The sequence below is a fragment of the Varanus komodoensis genome, unplaced genomic scaffold (assembly GCF_004798865.1).
Source record: "Varanus komodoensis strain SLA01 unplaced genomic scaffold, ASM479886v1 scaffold4, whole genome shotgun sequence".
Taxonomy (NCBI): domain Eukaryota; kingdom Metazoa; phylum Chordata; class Lepidosauria; order Squamata; family Varanidae; genus Varanus; species Varanus komodoensis.
In genome coordinates, this window is record NW_025335941.1 from 12,425,493 (window position 1) to 12,445,381 (window position 19,889).

The 19,889-nt window shown below is 39.2% G+C and overlaps 1 protein-coding gene across 1 annotated transcript; it reads right to left on the reverse strand.

Annotated features, from left to right (window-relative positions):
* Nucleotides 1-3,426: 3,426 nt before the first annotated feature.
* ETS2 (ETS proto-oncogene 2, transcription factor) lies at nt 3,427-19,385 on the reverse strand. The gene is made up of 10 exons (XM_044442435.1): nt 19,156-19,385; nt 14,438-14,509; nt 11,378-11,498; nt 9,726-9,845; nt 9,429-9,629; nt 8,703-8,786; nt 7,341-7,580; nt 6,396-6,659; nt 5,696-5,814; nt 3,427-4,996 (listed from the first exon to the last, which is right to left on the reverse strand). Exons 2-10 carry the CDS (start codon nt 14,507-14,509, stop codon nt 4,781-4,783), a joined length of 1,437 nt encoding a protein of 478 aa, XP_044298370.1. The 5' UTR covers nt 19,156-19,385; the 3' UTR covers nt 3,427-4,780.
* Nucleotides 19,386-19,889: the final 504 nt, after the last annotated feature.

Consider the following 19,889-nt stretch of genomic DNA (forward strand, 5'->3'; position numbering starts at 1 on the left):
TGGAGCCAATGTTGCTCTTCATCAGTCACCTCTTCGGCCTTTGGCTGGGACATAGTGGTCCATATGGTTCATATTTATGCACACATACTCCTTCATTCTTGTTTCCCTAAGGATTGATCATATGCAAAACTTGCTCTTGCAGTTTCTATACCAGGATAATGTAGCTTAAGCTCTTACTGCCAGGAGCTCAGCCTTAGGAAAGGCATGTTAGAGAAGAAAAACTGGACAAAAGCCAGGAAACCATCAAATGATTTGTGGTTAGAACTGTTGTAGCAATGAATTTGGCTCTTTGATGTCTGCTCTAAAGCAAAGTAAAGCTCCAGTATCACCTCTTTTTTCCACAATAGTATATTATTAACTCAAGCCAACTTCTTGGAGTCAAACATACAACAAAAGGGTAAAAAACTGGTTACTTTTCTGAAAGGCTCAAAGGCAGAGACCTAACCAGGTCTCCTGGTCAGCCTTCCATGTGTTGGGGACAGAATGTTGCTCAATTCAGATTGAGGTAATCGGCGCACACGGACTGCACATGGACTTCTGTTGAAAACCCATCACAGGTTATGCAATACTGTGTTTCAGAGATGGTGCTTAAATTCGTTTTGATTTCCTGCCAGCTGGTCTCTGGAAGAATCCTCTCTCTAAATTCAGACACGCAAAGGCTGTTTGTGGTTACTCGGTGGTGTAATGCACCATGCGCATGCTCACAGGGATTCTGTTCTTTGCATTCTCACACTGAGCATTGCTCTTAAAACCATTGAGAACTGAACCTTGAGCTTAAACTAAGCTCTGGGTTTGCATCATCCAAAGAACCTACATGCTTAGCATAACAAAGGTTGTCTGAAGTCTCCACAGCACATGTGAATAGCTGATACAGAGTAACAAAACAGTGCAGTGAAGAGTTACATCACATCAGGGTTCACCCACTGAGCAAATGGTAGAAGCAGCAGCTTATCCATTTGAGAGGTTAATGTGCTAGTCAGGCCACTTTTAGTGCTATGATGTAACACTTCTTCTGCTTTACTGTAAATGACTATAGGGCTTTGCACTCATTGCCTGTCTTTCAAGTAAAAATGCAGTAATGTTTAGGGCACCAACTTGACCACAATGTTAGCACACTCCCCTTGCAACTCAGAGCACATTGAGTAACTTTGTAGGCATGCATGTTCACACACTAAGCACTTATGGCTTAATGGTTTGATTTCCAGTTCCCAGATTTATTCTTATCCAACATGGCCAAGTGAAAAAAATGTTTTTGTGTTAGAGAACAATAGCTGCCCCACTTCTATGGTTACAAAAGAAACACGTTTAGCTGTCATGGGAACCTACTGGATTCTGCCTGTGACATCACTGGTGATGATTCACCTTTCTTGGGAGAGAATTTATGTCCATATTAACCATCATGTACCATCTCAAAATAATCAGAATCCCAGTAGCTCCATATTTCACTGCTTCATTGAATAGCTTGTGCTGCTCCTCTTCAACACATTTCCACTTTTAAAGTTACCTATCCTCTGGAAAATCTTGTGATCTAAGCTAGTCAATTTTGCAAGACTTGGACCAAACTTGGAGAAGTGAATGGAGTTAAAATGAAAAATACTAGCTGTTAGTTTTTCTTTCATTATTTGTCCAGGCTGACATTGTTGGCATCTGGCTAACAGAGTTATGATACAGTATTGCTCCCTTTCATTGCTATCAGGTTAGTAAATACATGGGTGATACGGACTGAGGTGAGGCAAGATCATTTCCTCCTAACAAGTCACCTTGTGGAAGATTTCCATCAATAGTACCAAAGATTCAGAGATTATGGGAAAGACATCATTTAGGCTTAATATGAACCTTAGTATAAACACAGTAATGCTAGGGAAAGTTGAAGGCAGAAAAAGAAGAGGAAGGCCAAATATGAGATGACTCCAGAAAGAAAGCCACAGCCTTGAATTTACAATTGCTGAGCAGAGCTGTGAAGGACGACATTTTGGAGGGCTTTTATTCACAGGGTCATCCTTAGTCAGAAATGACTGGATGGCACATAACAAATGAAGATTTTTAAAAGCGGATGGTTTTTATTTGCTAAAAGCTTTGTAAAGCACCTTAGATTACTGTAAAATATATAATAAGAAGTTGAACCTGCAAGTCTTCTGATGCCCATGTATTGTTTCAAATAATATGGGTTGTATCAAATGAGTCCTACTTAGAATAGATTCACCTGAATGGGAGTAAGGTGGTCAAGTCTCATTCATTTAAGTGAGCCTTTAGGTCTCAGAGTGAATACAACCCCATGGCATTAGTATTAGCAGAATAAAATGCACTGAAGGAAAGATGAGCACAGATGTTAGATTCTACTAACACACACCAGAAAACTTTAAGATTTATACTTCGCAAAAACTGAATTTGCAGGAGGCAAATTATATTTAGTCATAGGCTTTGAGGTAATTTTATACCACATTTCACATGCTTAGTTACCAGCAAAATACAAGACTCCTTCATAAAAGGAACACATGCACTGAATTACAGCTTGAATTCTTTCCATTTATAAGGGCACATATCCCCCACATGTTTTTTAAAAGTCACATGTCTGGCAAATGAATAAGAAGCTGTACTACTAAGAAATAGGCCTATATATTCATACAAAGATGAAAGTCTCATGCAGAGAAACATAGATGCAAGCTCTAGGGCATTTGAAGGGGGCAAAAGCCTATTGTAAACAGACAAAATTAACACTATATTAAGTTTCTTCTTTCAAATACACAGTAAGAGGGAATGTTTTGACTTTTTTTGTGGGATGCTGGGATCTTATGTATCTGCCAAAAGAATTTCATACGTGCATATAAGTTTTTTCCCAAGTATTCAAGTTTGCCTTAGATTTATACCAAAGTCCCCTTTCACAAGGTCCCTTTTACATGTTCCACAGCAAAGTTTCACAGGATTTAAAATTACTACTGTGGGAATTTCCCACAGCAATAAAAACACTCCAGGGAGTATTTTGCAAGACTAGATGGGAGGCCAGAATCTAAGATATATATATTAAATGTTACAACATATAAGTTTATTATTATTCTTACTACTATAGTAATAATATTGAATACAAGTACTGTAGTTATTCAGTATCTCAACTTTTACACTGATTATCATTATGTTCTTGTGGATGCATACACAAGCTGCCCCACTAGGTTTTATAGAAGCTTCACATACTCTCACGTAACCCCCCTGCCCCCGCTACCTCCACTCAGGCAGTAGTTTCCTGTCTGCAACAGAACTTCTGCATCCATAAGAAATCTTTGGGCAGATATGTTCATCTTAACTAGCATTGCTGTGAAGACCATCAACCCCATGACTTATCAAAAAGCTTAGAGATGTAAGAAGATCTCAAAATACAAGTTTAACATTAATTATAACAACTGGAAAACTTTAAAGAACAGTACACAACTATTGGTCTTTCTTCAAGAAGGTTTAATAAAATTTGATTTTTTAAACCTCATACTGTACATTTAAATTTACATCAACAGATAAAAAATAACTCATTACAAAGTTCATTTTCCAGTGAATTTTCTGCAGTAAAAATAGCTGCTACATCTCTTTCTCCTAACTGCTGAATAGGAGTCAGAATTCTTTCCAAAAATAGAATTCATATTTTTATCAGGATAATTCACTATGGGTGAAGGAAAGGGGTGGGGAATGGTCAGCTGAAAGAAAAATAGGGATTATATATAGATTGTTTTAAAAGGAACATGCATAGAAGAAATATTTCATCAATAAATATATTTCAACCAATATTAACATTTTCAATTTCATTTGGAGGACAAGTAAAACTGAACCTTGAGCCCTAGACTATGATTAAGTCACCTGAAAAAAATGCTCAGAGCATGTCTCCATGGATCATGCCTTTTGTAAAACAGCGGCATTGGCATATGCCTGTATTACACTATCTTAGAAACTTCCTGGCAGGAGAACAGTATGTAGGACTACTAAGAAGCAAAGTCCCACTTCCAGAGGGACTTAATCTCAAAGGCCTGCAGTCTTAGTAGATCAAATACTTTCCAGAATGCTGTAGCTGCTGCTGTTCTAAAATGAAACATTCATTTTCTTCCTTTGTCAGATACATTAGCTTAAATTACAAGATACAATATCTATTAAATAGGAGCATTAAATTGCCAGAGTTGTATGAACATGCTCACACATATACACGCACACACAAATATATCAACTTTGAAATGGTATTATTTTTGCCTTCTTGTGAGGAACCTCGGCCTTTGCTCTGTCTGGCTTTGAGGCTCCACTACTTGTGCATGATCAATGCACACATGAGATAATGCCCAATGCAACTTCACCCGCAGCACCTGTGCTCAGTAAAGGATACCTGGCCTCTTCACTTATCACCCTTGACATGTAACAGCTGCAAAGTTGTTATTTTAGGAGGGCTTTTGTGCCAGAAATTCCAATGGCTATCCACCTTTGGTATGGGTAACACCCTTAATTATATGGCAGTGTACATAATCGGACCATGAACCCTGGAGCACTTTTGTATCTTCAGGTGTCAGCTGGGGACTTTGCTGACCTCACTCAATGCTGTCAAAAGGATGGATACAGGAACATCTGAAGTCACTGTGCCTGAAAATAAGGCCACTTTTCTTCATCTTCCCCCATTACAAAATCACTTCTTTAAGGTCTTTAGCAGTGCACCACTCCGAAACAGCCAGATGGTAAAACCAATGACTGATGCTGACGGGCCCAATTAACTGTTCATGTGTTCTTTCATTTCTGATGTTGCACAGGATCACAATACTCAGTCCTCTGTGTCTGGTTGTACTCCTAGCATAGCATGAAGCTCCTCTGCTGTATAGCCCAACAGATTCTGTAGGTCACATACAAAACGGTATACGTAACGTTTTCCTGAAGTCTTGTGAATGATGTTCTTGTCATAATAATAGCGCAGGCCACGGCTCAACTTCTCATAGTTCATTTTGGGCTTGTTTTTCCTTCTGCCCCATCGTCGTGCAACCTTAAGTCAGAAAAGAAAAAGCCAGTTCATTATATACTGTTAAATAATATATATAAATAGTTAGCAATTGAGTCATTGCTATTGCTGCAAATGCCATGAGCTTGAATCAGTAGCTACTGCAGGAGAAAAGTTAACAGGGCTGACCAGGCACAAGTGTTAATAAAATGCTTGGTCCTAACAGGATTAATGACCTGCTAAGGCAAAGGTAGATGTTTTGTTTCCACCCTCTGAAATGTCAAGGGCTGCAATGACGAAATGCAAGTCACGCTAAACCACAAAACTTTAAAAAAGTAAGCATTTGTTCTGAAGCATTTTTATAAAGGACGCCTCTTGAATTATGAAGCACCCACTTGGTGCCAATTGAACTTTAAATCTATAATGTTTTCTTGGGTTGGGTTGGAGTTGTAGCTTAGTTTAGTGTATTTCCAGAATGGATCATGTTTTAATACACTTATGAACTCTTAAAATATAAGCCAGTGAGTGCCTGGATTTTTATATGCCATATTAATATGAGTGGTAAACATCAACTACATAAGCACAAGGCTTATGTAACTAAGGCTGAAATCATGTTATTACAAACATCGAGGGACCAAGTACAGGCTTTTGAACATAATACTTGAGAGCCCTCTGCCTTTCCTGGCAGCCTCATAGCAAGAATAGGCATGAAATAATTTTCATCCTTGATAACTGACTACTAACCTCATCTGGATCAGCAAGTTTGAACTCCCATCCATCTCCAGTCCAGCTAATGAATGACTGACAAGATTTGTCCGTTAGAAGTTCCAAAAGGAATTGCCACAACTGTATAGGCCCACTGCCTGTAATAGCCAAGAGAAAGTTGTTAACAATCACATGCACACAATATACAAAAGAAAGTAGTTCTTAGGATGTTCATGTAAAGGATGTAATCATTTTTAAAATTTTCCCAGCTGAATGGTAAATCTGATACAAAAAAACAACCCTCTTTGATGATAGGAATTCCTTTCAGCAGATAAAACTTAAAATTCAAAACAATGGTCTGCAACACTCTTTCCTTTCCAAACAGCTAGTTACAATTCGCAGTACTGTAAGGTTCAGCTTTGAAATCCACATAACTGAACTTCATCAGAAGCTAGGATTTCAGAAAGAACTTTCACTGGACAAGAAAGACTTGCTGCATTTTGGGGGGGGGGTGGCTTTGTTATGCACAGAATGAGCTGTGACACTGTGGTTTTAATTAACCCTAATTTTAGCAAGAATACAATATTTACATTCTGACCTAATTGGATGTGCTCCAGCTCTATCCAAGACAGACTTAATTTTGTTGTAACTTTTACCTGAACAGAAACACACCCACATGGGGCATTAGATAATCAGAGAAAGAAAAAGGCAGAAGGGGATGAGAAAATATTATACTTGCCTGTAAACCCTGCTAGAATTGCTGCTGGTATAACTGGTTTTCCTTGTTCTACAGGGTCACTCCTTTCTTGAATGTAGTCTTTAAAGGACATTGTGGGTTTGTTCAGACACAAGGACTGGCTGCAGTCCTCTTCAAAACTCTCATAAGATGGTACACGTTGAACATCCACTAAAGAAGACTGGCTGTTCCAAGACTGTAGCAATGAATCTGAGCTCTCATAACTTTCTGTGCCACTGTCACTTGAATCATGCTCCCTTGGTTTACCTGAAAGGGGGAGAAATGTCATAAGCATGGGCTTAGTTGGGTTTTACATTCAGTTCTCTAACTGAAATGAACTAGATTTAAAAGTATTTATTTAAATACCACAGATACTTGGTGAAGCTGAAAAAACAAATTCAAAGTTCCTCATCTGTTTCCATTTCCCAACAGAATTAGATTTTACTAATTAGTTTACTCCTCCAAAAAAACCCCTAATTGTAAACTACAATGAATGCATCACTGAGAATTCAATTCACTATAATTAAGATATATTTAAGATCTTTAATTTTGTCCACTTATGGTAAAAATATAAGACTAAATCCAAGAGTTTATTTAACAGTTCCATAGTTCACTGGAAAGTTTCTTCTTTATAATATGACATTTATACTCAAGTCATTGAAACCTTAACTGAAGGATGGTTGAGTTTTTAATATGTTGAAGCGGACTCAAGAGGTACTATAAATTCCGAGCTTAAAATAATGGTTTATGGCTCTGTCATAAGATGTGAAGTGAGTTACTCAACTCAGAAACAAGACACCTGGGTAGTTTAATACATAATTCTTTAAGCATGTGATGGTTGCTTTGATATGTTAGGGACATTTATATCTAGGTCATACCTACACTTTAGGCTGCATTATAAACTAATGAGGGAACATATGCATTTATATAGGAAAATGTAAATCTTACCAGAATTATCCACCAGCAAGTTCAGATTGTTTCTTGTGAAATCCTGATTCATAGCACAGTAGTTCACATTGATTGTTTCTAACTGTGCTTTTGGAAACTGAAATTCTTGTTTTAGATTAACTAGATTTGGTCCAACTGATGTCTGACATAAGTCACCCAAATGGCTGGTTTTTGCATAGCTTAGAGTTTTCGGATAGCTGGGTACTTGAGCACAGTATTGTACTTGTTCAGTATTAATACCTGAAGAAGCAAAAGCACACTGGTTTTTATTTAATTCCTGTCACAGATTTTAGAAAAGTACCTGCCCACAAATAGAGCAATACATACATGGGCCTAAAAATATTTTACCAAAACTCTCTCTATTTTACCAGAACTCCTCCAGGGGGCCAAAACTTAAATACAATAGATTGAGTAAATCCCTTTGGCATCCATCTTCCCACCTGTTTTCTGGAGACTACCCAAAGCCTATACAACCAAACCATTTTACACAACCTTAAAAAAGCAAATCAGATGAAATACTGATGTAATATGGCACTATTTTCTGTTCTTATGAAGAAGTGTGATAAGGATTGCTGTCTTGCGATGAAGCTCTATGACTCTTACATTGGACTCCAGTCATGCCTCCTAGCTTCAAAAAATTGCTGCAGCTACTGTCTGAACATAAGCCATCACTAACTAAAAATATTTAAACCAGGAGCATTTCTTTCTATGGAACTGTTATCAGCACTTGTTAGTTGAGCAAATGTTGATTCATGTGCACTGATGGAATGCAAGGAATAATTAGCAATGCAGTTTTAAATGCTCTGGATGTATCTACTATTTAATTTGGAAACCAAATTTAATTAATATGAACTAAAATGGGTTAAAATGGCATTGCTAATTATTCCTTACTTTCTATATCAGTGCACATGAATGAGCATTTGTTCAGCTAACAAGGTCTGATAAGTCCCATACAAATCCTATGGTATGTGTAGAGTTGACACAGTGGGTGGTATCCAGTAGTGCACTGGCTCTAATGACCAAGCTAATGGAAGTCAATGCTAGTGCACTTGCTCCAGCAATGGTCAAAAGTGGCAGTTTATGCTTCTGCAAATGAATCAGGGCTTGTGCTGGAGCACTGTTGGACACTATGCAGTATGACAGCATCTGACCATCACTGTAAAATTAAGATACACCTCTGCCATGTTACCCAACAAGCTGATCTATTAAAGTGACTCAAAAAACTCAAATCCAAAGTTAAAGGAATATAAAAGCAATTTTAAACACTGCTTAATTTGTGCCATGGATACATTTTCAAAAGGAAATTCAGTTTCTCCAATTGTCAATAACTAGTGTAATTCACTGAATTCAAAGGCAATTCACCTAATGTATTGTTGCTGACCCAATGTGGAGATGAAGTGAGGTTGGAATTCTCCATATACTGTTCCTGGGGCTTCTCTTCATTGTCTGAAAGTAGAATGAGACAGAAACAGTTACCTAAGAGCAAAATATCGTATCTCATTCATAAGTCATAAAACACGCATCCTGAATGTCGTATTGTCTATGTTGGCTGAATTATTTGCCCAAGCTTATATTATTGTTAATATACAGGAACCTAACTAGGTACAAACTGACTACAGTTAAGAATTTTTAAGTCCTGTTAGTTTCAAAAGGTGAGAAATTAATTTGTTTCAATTAAAGAAAATGTAAAATGTTTAACTATGGTTGGACTGAACCTCTTGATGAGTGGTAATATGAATACACTTAGGATTGGAATCCAGAGTTAGTCATACTTAGGTATAGGCTCTTGAAATATTTTTTATTTCAAACTAAGTCCAATTAACTTCAGAGAGTCCATTCTGACTAAGTTAAGTTCCAATCCGTAGTTTCCTTCAAATAAAATAAATTCAGGATGTTCAGAATGTGATCTTATTTGCATCAAATATATAAGAAGTTAATGTGTCAAAAGCAACTGTTATTCTGTGGCTTTGGATAGTATTTAACAAAACAATTTAACACTTTCTTTTGAGATGTTACAGCAGGTCTGTTTTCTTTCAAATGTGTCACAATTTTAAATGGCCGTGTATTATTTTGGTTTGTCTCATTTACCTTTTAGCATCTGGTCTAAGTGTTCCCACAGAATATCACCCACATAATCAGGTGCCAGTTCCAAGAAGTGCTCCTTTCCAAGATTGCATAACTCTTGGCCATTCATGGCAAACCTTCCAAAGTTCACATTTCCCAAAGTAAATTCACTGGAAGCCCAGATAAGCCATTGACACACTTGATGCTGTGTCCATAGCCATGGATCTGCAGAAAAAGACAAACAAATTAACAATAAGCCAAAACACAGAAAATCTCGTTTTGGTATAATTTTGCTATTGGAATGAAACACAACCAACTTACTGCTTGGAATGCCCAATCTACGCTGCTCCTTTGTGAAGCCACTGAACGTTGCCTTTAAGGCCTGACTCATTACAGCCTTACTGCATGGAGTTAAGAGAGGCAATTCACAGCTGTTTGATTCTGCAAGGCAAAACAGTAGCAATGTTATGCATAATGAGAAGATGGGGACAAAATGTATTTTTATACTGTAGGAAAGGAAAAAGAGGGAGCAGATTAAAACCTATATAAGCTAGTCATATACATTTAGAGTAAACAAATCTATGTACTAAACTGTTCACTTTACAGCAATAGTTGATGGTTTAGCTTCAGAAGGGGCACATAACATTTCAACCCCAAAACAATCTGAAAAGCAACATCGGCCTGAATATAAATTTAAGTGATTGTTTTCTCTCTAGCTCTGATTTACTTCAGAAGAGGACTGCTGCCATTAATCATAATGATTTGAACTTTCTATAAGAAAAAGTATTGTAACTTTTTAAAAAAGTCACAAGTTTTTTTTTCCTGATTTATATCCTGCCTTTTTCCTACAAAGGGCTCAAGGCAGCTTACATCATTCTCCTCCTCCATCTTATCCCCACAACAACAACCCTGTGAGGTAGGTTGGGCTGAGAGTCTGTGACTGGCCCACAGTCACCCAGTTGGCTCCATGGCCGAGCGGGAACTTGAACCCGGATTGCCTGAGTCCCAGTCCCGTGCTCTTAACCACGACACCACACTGGCACTAACTTTTTCAGTTGTACAGCTCTACTATAGCAAGACTTGTTTAGCTGCAAGTGGGGCTCTGATGAACTACTGAGTAGTTTTGCCAGAAAGATTCATTTACTGTCAGTTCCTATTCTGAATTTGACATTAAAGGAGTAAAAAACTTTCATCTTGATAAGAATGCATTGTGCCTTCTGTCTTGATTCATTTCAGGCATAGGAACAAAAATGTATCCATGCTGCTGCTTTGCTTAGAATGACTTTTCTATTAATCAATCAATGTATGTATGTCTTCTCATTTCTCTACAGAGTAGCTTCCTCTGTTGAAAATAACACTGAGCCATGAGCATAAAAGAGAGCAGATGCTCACCTGAACACATGAGTAATGCCATGCTTAGGAAGAGGAACCTAAATAGTCATACTCTAACCACAGTTAAGCAACATTTAACTCTCTTGGAAAAATACTTGGAAAATGATCATGTCACTTCATCCCCACATTGGTAAATGCCTTTACATTAGATGAAATGCACTAGTTAATGACAGCTGGAAATGCTACATTTCCTTTTGATGTCAATCGATCCCCAGTTTCATATCTGTGTGACATGAAAAATGCATCCATGACACAAATTAAAAATTCTATAGCAAGTGCCTTTATATTCATTTTACTTTCACTTCAGGTTTTTTGAGTTTGATAATGTCACCAGGAGCTTTTTGGCATTTTGGTTACATTCTACCAAAATAAACACTGCAAAAATGATTTAAAACTATACATAAGCAGCTGCGTTGCTCTGATACCACTCCATTCACAAAGTATGGAAGGAGTTCTTTGTAGTTCATGTCCTCTCTAATCCCTCATATAGGTGATCAGGGAGTCCAACCTCTTCTGAATAACCACTACAATTAAGTAGCATGACAGAACTGCTACATTTATTAAAAAAAAGGAATATTTACCATAAGAAATAGAATCAAGGCCTGTTGGCACTTCCTGGACTGTCTGATCTTCATTTAATGAGGGGAAGTATCCCATAAGTAAAGAGTTTCCACCTTCAAAGCTATCAAATGCAGGCTGCCTCTGAAAAACAAGAAGGAAGTTCATTGTAAGTATTTTATTACACCACAGCAACTTTAATATCTTGTGACAGCACTAATGTAATATTCTGAATTAAGCCATAACTCCAAGTTAGCATAGGGGCTGCCCTACTTAAGGATTGGGAAAGTGAGCACAGCACACTCAAAGCGCTTTTCAGGAAACACATTCTATAGTTAGGAGTGGTTTCTAGGGTTTTTTTCCCATTATAACCACTAGCTACCTGCAAAGGACTGATGTTTCTCTTGGATGTTTCTCTGGAGGTTTATGAAAGCCTCCAGCTCAGGTACAAATCTGGGAATTCAAAAAGCTTATTCATGTACAAATCATTATGACTTGCAGTACATCTATGTAGCTTTTTAAAATTAGAGCTGAAATTCTATACCCATTTACTCGTGACTAGGTTCCATTAAAGTCATTGGGATTACCTTCTGGTGGACAGTTATAGGATTATGTTGAACCATAACTTTTGGTAATATATAGAGACTTGCACTATGAAGAGCTGAGAAGGGGAACCACATTGAATGTATGTAAATACGTAAAGTTGCAAATATTTTTAAATAGGTTAAAAGCTGTTTATCAGACTATACTATAAGTAGGCATATGCAATAAAAATCTTACTGCACATTTTTGCACTGTCAATTGTAATAGTGGGGGCTGTTTTGTTTTACAATCAGTCACCGATATACAGTGCGATCCTGTTCATCTTTATTCAGAGGGTTAGGGTTAATGTGTGTGCTTGTGTGTGTATAAAAACACCCACACCTGCTTGAAAAACAGAAGTCAAATGCACACAAAATAATAACACGTTATTATCATCTTGAAAGAAGCCTGGAGAAAAGTCTTGGTTACATTCCATTTCTGGTATTCTCTTCACTAAACAAGCAATGCCATTTATTAAAATCTTATTCACACGAAGAAAATTTGTTCTTTTTTGACACATTAAGAGGTACTTGCAAGAACAATGAGTTTGACTTTTCTCCTTTTTGGAGTTGTGCAACCCTAGACTCAGATTTATACCCCACTGGGTTCAACAGAAATTACTCCCATGTAAGTGTTTACAGAGTGGCAGCTTTATTTCCCTTTTCTCATTTACAACACATTTTCAGCAAGACAGGAGCATCTGCAGAAATTCTGCTAGCAATTTAACTCATTTTCTAATGAGTTGCTTCTGATTTCGCCCTATATTTCAAGAAAGCATGTCCCAGGATGAAAAGACTGATACAAGTTGCTGCACGGCAAAGCCCATAAGTGTGACTGCACAGAGACCATGAAGAAGAACATTTTAAAAGATTTACAGTGATCCTTTTCATATTTAGACAGAGAAATCCTGAGTGGCCACGATATGCTGAGAGTTGGAGGTTATTTATCTGTCTAAACTTGTGTAGGATACACCCTTATAGTCCGTAAGAAAAAAATGGTTCATATACTCATTACCAGTAACAAAATTTAAGAACTCCCCTGAACAATTTGTTGTATACATGAGTAATGAAGCAGCTGTCTAGTCTTCTAACAGCATAAATTCTTTCACTGTTAATAGATAAAGGATTTGAGTCATCACCAATACCTAAGGGAAAGGCCAAGTACTTTCAACATAATCTGGAAACTCCTGTGTTTTGTGTAAATAGATGACCCTTATTCTGAGTCACTGGAAAAAATGCAGCCTTATAAGAATGAGTAAAAGGCACGCTTTACTTTAAACATTATTCTGCATTTTTTAAACATGAAACTAAACAGAACAGCAAACATTTCTAAAGCTTGTATGGATTAAAGCCTACTGTCACATGAGCAATAACATTTCCATGCCAGAGTTACTACAGAATAGTGGAAAATAGTACTCATTCACAAATCCAGAAGGACTGGGAACAACTCTACAATAGTGGAACTGTGCCCTGAAGGCTGGTATGATTCAACCATTATGCCTCTAATAGTCTTTGCTACTGGCCAGGCCTACCAGCAAAGAACACAACCCAGGTTTAGTAAGCTTTGATTTCAATGTTTAGATTAATATGATTTGCTTGTGAATAGGTATCCAGTCCAGCAGGGGAAGAAATAGGGGCGAGAATTGCCCCTGTTCTTCTCCTGCCCTGCAAAAGACACAGATGGACAATTTTGGCTGTGTGGGTCTTTTTAGTTGTGCTTACAAGGAAGAGGGGCTAAGGGACTATATGGATTCCCTGTGTCCTGGTAGGGCCTTACTGCTCCCCTCCTGCACCCTTGGAATGCCCTTCCCAGATTCAGGTCTGAATTTGCATTTCCAACTTTGGAGCCACAGCTGGTGCAGAAAGAGCCCTCTGGCCATGAAGGCAGAGGGAGGTTACTGTAAGCCAGGAGTCCCAGTTCTGACCCCAAAACACATTGCCAAGCTCGGAGCTGGGGCTCTGGCTCATGCTACAGTGACCAAAGTGCCCTTATTCTTTTATTAAGTTATATACTAAAATTGCACTACAAACTTATTTGTAGTGCTATTGCCATTGAATTCAATAAACCAACAGCTTTCATTGTCCTGTCATTTCATTTCAATGACAACCAACAACTGTCACTGGAAATTTTAATTATTAGTTAAGAACATAAGAAGGAGCATGCTGAATCCAACCTGAAGTTATTTAATTTAGCATTCTGTTTACACAGGGTCCATCTGTCAGAAATCCACAAGCATGGTAGCCAGCTGCAGGAAGTCCCCAAGCAGGATATAAGTGTAACAGCACCTTCTGGCTGAGGTTCCTTAGCAACTGGCGTACAGAGACATACTGTCTCTGATAACAGAAGTAACATATAATCATCAGACCTAGTAGCCATTGATAGCTAGAATACATTTACCATATACAAATGCAGTTTCATGCCAATACGTACAGTAGATATGCCCTGTACAGGGATTAAACTCCTTGTTATCAAAAATATCTGGGAGGGGAGGTTAAACTCACCTTGGGCAGTCCTCTGTACATGCTGCATACAGGTGCTACCTGATCCATGTTTTTGATTCCAAAGTCACTCATCTAAAAATGGAAACATAATGAATGCATAAAGACTCTTTGCTAGCAGAAACAGCAAGAACCAGCTCCCAGTTGACACCTAAACATTTCATCTTTCACAGCATACAAAAATATCATACAGGACTGTCACCAAGTTCCTTCCTTCAGAAGAAACAACTAATAGACTTTTTATTTAAAGTAAATTATAGTTCCGCTACCATTAAAGTTAAAGGCCAGGGTCTAATGAACTAGGCAACTAATTCTCAACCAGACTCCATCCTATGGAGCCTCTTTCAAAAATGAGAGGAATTTTCACAAGGTGTTTGTAATATGATTGGTGGAGGAACAGTCAAATCAAGTCCAAAATTCTACAGGGTCTACCCAAGGCCTTGGGCATATATAAAGTTGTTCTTTCAATCCTGGCCAAAGATTTTCAGCATCTCTTTTATATGGGGCCTTCAAGTCCCCATGTGAAGCCAGCCTATGTTTGACTCTGAAATTTTAATAGCCACCATTTCTACCAATAATTGTCCACTATGAGAAAAAACTTGGTATTGAACTCCTGATCACAAATCATCAAGCAAGTGTCTTGCCAAGTACACTGTTAGAGTTATGTCAGAGTTACCCAGTTTATAACTAGAATATAAAGTACGTAGTCACTGAGGGTTAGTGGCTAGAGCTAAGTACAGCACTAGGATAGCCAAGTTCAAATTCCCACTGAACCATGCAACTCACTGGGTGCCTTTGGGTGAGTCAACAGTATCTCAGCCTAACCCATCTCACAGGCTACTGTGATAACAATATCCCATTTTAAGTCTAAATCTCTCCTTGTGTACAATGACTCCCTTCCATCTCTGTTAAACAACTGGATTAGCTGAGATACGCGTTTTCAGATAGAAAACATAAATAACTGAAAGTTGTATTACCATTGAAAATTGGTATTTGTTATCACTCAGTCATAGTCAGTTGAATATTTAAATATGGATGGTCTTAGCACAGTCACCACCACAGCAAAAGTGGAATCATCCCACAATTTATATTAAGATCAAATGCGAATGAAGGAATAATTGAGTACTACTGACTTTACTAGGCAGTCTTTATTCTGTTTTTGTTCAATCTTTGTTGTACATTTTAATAAGTACACAGAGCATCCCAAAATTATAATTGTTCTGGAGAATAATGATACAACTAACATATTAATTGGTTAATTAATCTCCCTGATATTCATGGAATTTATTTCCATACAAGAGTGCTTTGGATGACCATCCTTTTTTAAATCACTTTAACACTGAGATATTTTATCAGAACTGGATCCAATTTTTGTGAGTTCTAAGAAGAATCCATTCAGAGCTCCTCTGCCTTTGCTTATTCCACCTTTACTTGCTACAATAACCCATTGTATAGGGCTGGGGTAAAAATGACCAACCAAAGCCCAGAAATCTATGCACTTCTCATTAGTCTGTATTCATTCTGATCCAGGGTGAAGGAACATCCTCAGCTGTCTCTGTGGCCAACCTACTTATATTTAATTGGACAAACTACCATACCAGAAACCCACTTTAGGCAGGGTTCCCCCGCCACCCCACTTTCTGGCAGTGTCTACAGAGAATGCAGGCTGTACAAATTTCTTTGGTTTCCTTGATGCCTAGCATCAATGAGTGCAACCTTTTGGACTGCATCTATATTTTACTACTGTTACAACTGTTACATTTAAGGATAGTATTAATGAGAACAAGAGCTGATTCCATTAAAGAAGAGAGACATGATATTTAATAGCATCAAGAACAGCCTAATGTGATGTTTCCTGACTAATTCCCTTAAATCTATACTTGATGGAAATGTGATAAGGCTTGAGTACATTTACTCAATATGTGAAGCTCCAGGAGGCAACTATAAAGCATGCTAATAGGGCATTGTTCACTTTGTTACAATGACTGAGTCACAATGAACACAAATATGTTTGCATAATTCTTCGGCACAGTGTTGGTTTAACTCTTATCTTCCACTTTAGTATCAGTTTTCTGGAAAATGTCTAGAAAGGAATATCCATTTGATAGCATTATCAGCCATCAAAATATTTATTTTACATAGTTGTCTACAGGAGTCCCCGCCAGGTATAAAAGGGTAAGGAGATAACATAATTTTTTCCTCCAATGCCTTGTTATGGTTGATCCCTTAAACTTTCTAACAATTGACAAACAATTTTAGTTCCATGTCACTGTTAGTTGTCCAATCATATAGAAACCTACTTGAAAATGTAGAATAGCATCAAACATTGCAAGGGTTCTTTAACCCTTTAAAATGTCAGATTTACTCTTCTCTTCATATAAGATTCTGTAACTTGTATGGAATATATTTTCCATTATAATGGATGACAATATAGTTTTCAGACATTTCTCTAAATCCTATTTTTATTTTTCTACTAACCACTGACACCTTTATTTATTTATTTGAACATTTGTATGCCGTTCTTCACTATTATGTCTCAGGATGGCTTACATGAATAAAAGAAAAGAGAACATTACAACAAGTAATTTTCCTAAACTGAAGAGCAGTCATTTTCAGTTTTGCTTGACCTCAAAAAATAGTGGATAAAATCTAGGTTTCTGATATAAATTGCAGTTATGACTAATTACTGAATATTTTAAAAGCTGATATTAACAACCTGTATATTTAGAGTTGAATGGATTTATTTAAATAAACTAAATATATATCTTCTGTATAATATAGAACACAAATACCAAATATTTACCTGAAATTTCTTGCAATAAGATTTAAAGAGTTAAGAATAACTACTGACTTTCCTAAGTTTATTTTGCACATACATTTCAGAAACTTGCCAAGAAAATGTAGTGTCCCAGGAAGCCCATTTGTAAAACATTGGACTGTCTATGAAAAAACAAAATTTCAAGAATGTGTGGAAGAGCTTAATACTCTTTCACCTACTGTATATGGCAATCCTAACTACCAAGTGGCAGTGTACAAATAAAGCTTCCAAATAAATATTGTTCCTCTTTCAGTGATATTACTACAAGTAGCATTAAAGGGAACCATTTTCCATGAGAAGTGATAAAACATTCTCAATGAAATTGGCAGAACTGGCTCTTTTAATAATTGAGGTGTTTACTTCTGAAGATTGGACAAAAGGGCCTTGTGGTACGTTCAAGACTAAGACTATTATGGCATAACATTTCATGAGTAAGACTGGGCCTCATGCCTTCACTAAAGTAGAGGACACCTTAAAAGTCAATTATGTGTAAGTGACACCAAGCAAGAGTAAATATTAATTGCTTGTATTTCCTGGTTAAATTGATATGAAAAGACATCTCTGTAAACACTGAGCTACCATCAGATATGACTCTTATGATAAATCAGAGTTTTAGAAAAGAAGGTTAAATATTAGAAATCTACTGGATCTCCAGGCTTCTGATCACCAAATCCTTTCCAGGGCATCAAGTTAATTTCTCACACCCAAGGTAAAAAAAAATGATGCAATGTTAGTATGGATATGCAACACAATAGTTTGCAAGCAAACAAGTTACACACAAAAGGCTCACAGTATATGCAATAAGCCAAGCCTTACGATTTTAGAAAACATTTCACAGAGTTGTTCAACAGTTCTTTCTTTCACCTCCCTCATATCCAAAGAACCATTAACTCATGGATAAATTGCACTACAAAATTAATTTCTGTAGGAAGTGTTTAATTAATGAAGACAATGCTAGAAAAGCCTTCCAAACAGAGCTCTCTTATGAGAAGAGAAACACCTACTGATAGAACTACATCTATATTCTAGTCAGAACATTTTCATTAGTAGTCTGAATTAGGGCTTTTAATCCGATTGACCAAAACAAACACACGCACCCCACTCCGGGAAGGGGTTAACAAGTAACATTCATCTGCGGACCTCTAATTTTTCTTTTACTTTCACGGAAAAGCAAAATAGCATAAAGGAACAGGAACTAAAACGTTCTAGTTTCTTTTCAAGGCCCTTATTCAAAACCCTTAAAAAAACCACCAAAGCATTTTTAAAACACTACATTTCGCAAGGCAGGAGAAAAGGACACAAACAGATCCTTGAAGGAGGGGGAAGGATGCCTGCCTTTGATTCTCGTGCGGTGGTCCTCCCCACCGCCCCCGTCCACGTTTCTAAGGCAGCATTACTGGCAGAAATCCCAAAAAACCGTCTCCAAAATCGCTTCCGGAGAGAGACTTGTTACTCCCTCGCCAGGCAAACAAGCGGCTGCTTTCTCGTAGCCACACCACCACAACCCTCGTTCCGAGCCACACGCAAACACAAACAGGCAGACCAACTCGCGGCGTGGGCGTGTGCGCGGCATCAAGGACCCACATCTGGGCTGGCCAGATGTTGTCAAGCTCGCCAATACCGACGGGGGCGCCTCTGGCCCACTTACTTTCAGAGGATGACAAATCTGGACCAAACCCCAACCAGAGCAGAGGAACTAAGGCCCTGCACAAAGGCGCAACACCCCAAGCGCGCCTGCTTTCCGTGCCCCTGAATCCCACCTCGCCCGCCTACTCGCTCGCGGGCGCCGAGAGGAAATGTGCCCGCGCAGCGCCAGTCCCGAGCCGCGCCGCCGCCGCCGCCGCCGCCTACCCGGCCGGGCACGGAGCCTTGGCCGGGGGCTCGCGCGAGGTCTCTCCCTCACCTGAGCGCCGTCGAGCCGAAGTCCCAAGAAGCGCTCGGTCCCCAGAGCTGCCTCCGGGAGCCGCGGGATATCCTTGCGCGGCAAGCGGAGAGCCAAGCGCCAGCCCCACGGCCCGGCGCGATGGGTCCTGGCTGCGCGAGGGGCTTGCCGCGAGCAGGAGGAGAGCGAAGCTTCTTGCGCGCCGTAACGTGTCGGGGACAGAGCCCAAAGCCGCCCGCTGCGCCGCTGGTGGCCCTAGAGCGAATGCGTTGCGCCGGCTCGCGGGGGGCACGCCTGGCTCTTGACGGGGCGAGGGCGGGACGGAGGCGGGCAGGCGGAGCCTGTCTCTCTCCGGCCCCGCCTCGCCTCGCCTCGCCTCTTCCCGCCGCCCGGGCGCAGGAGGAGCGGCGGCGGGCGCGCTGGCCTGTCCTCCTGGCACCGGGCGAGCGGCCCTCTTCTGGCCAGCAAGCCCAACCTGGAGCAGGTGGCTGTGGCAGCCTAGCCAGTCCCCGCGGGGGTCTCTGCTCTCCGCGAATGAGCCAGGCAGGCGCGAAGGGCAGACCTGAACCGCTTCAGCGCCTCGCTCTTCTCACGTGTGCGTGCGTGCGTGCGTGCGTGCGAATAGGTATCTCCGTGTATGTGCATGTGTTCTTATTTGTGTGTGTGTGTGTGTACACATGTGTGCACATACGTACCTGTATATCTATACCGCTTAGTGCTGGACTGGGAGTGGGGACCTCTAGCACCATTTCCCA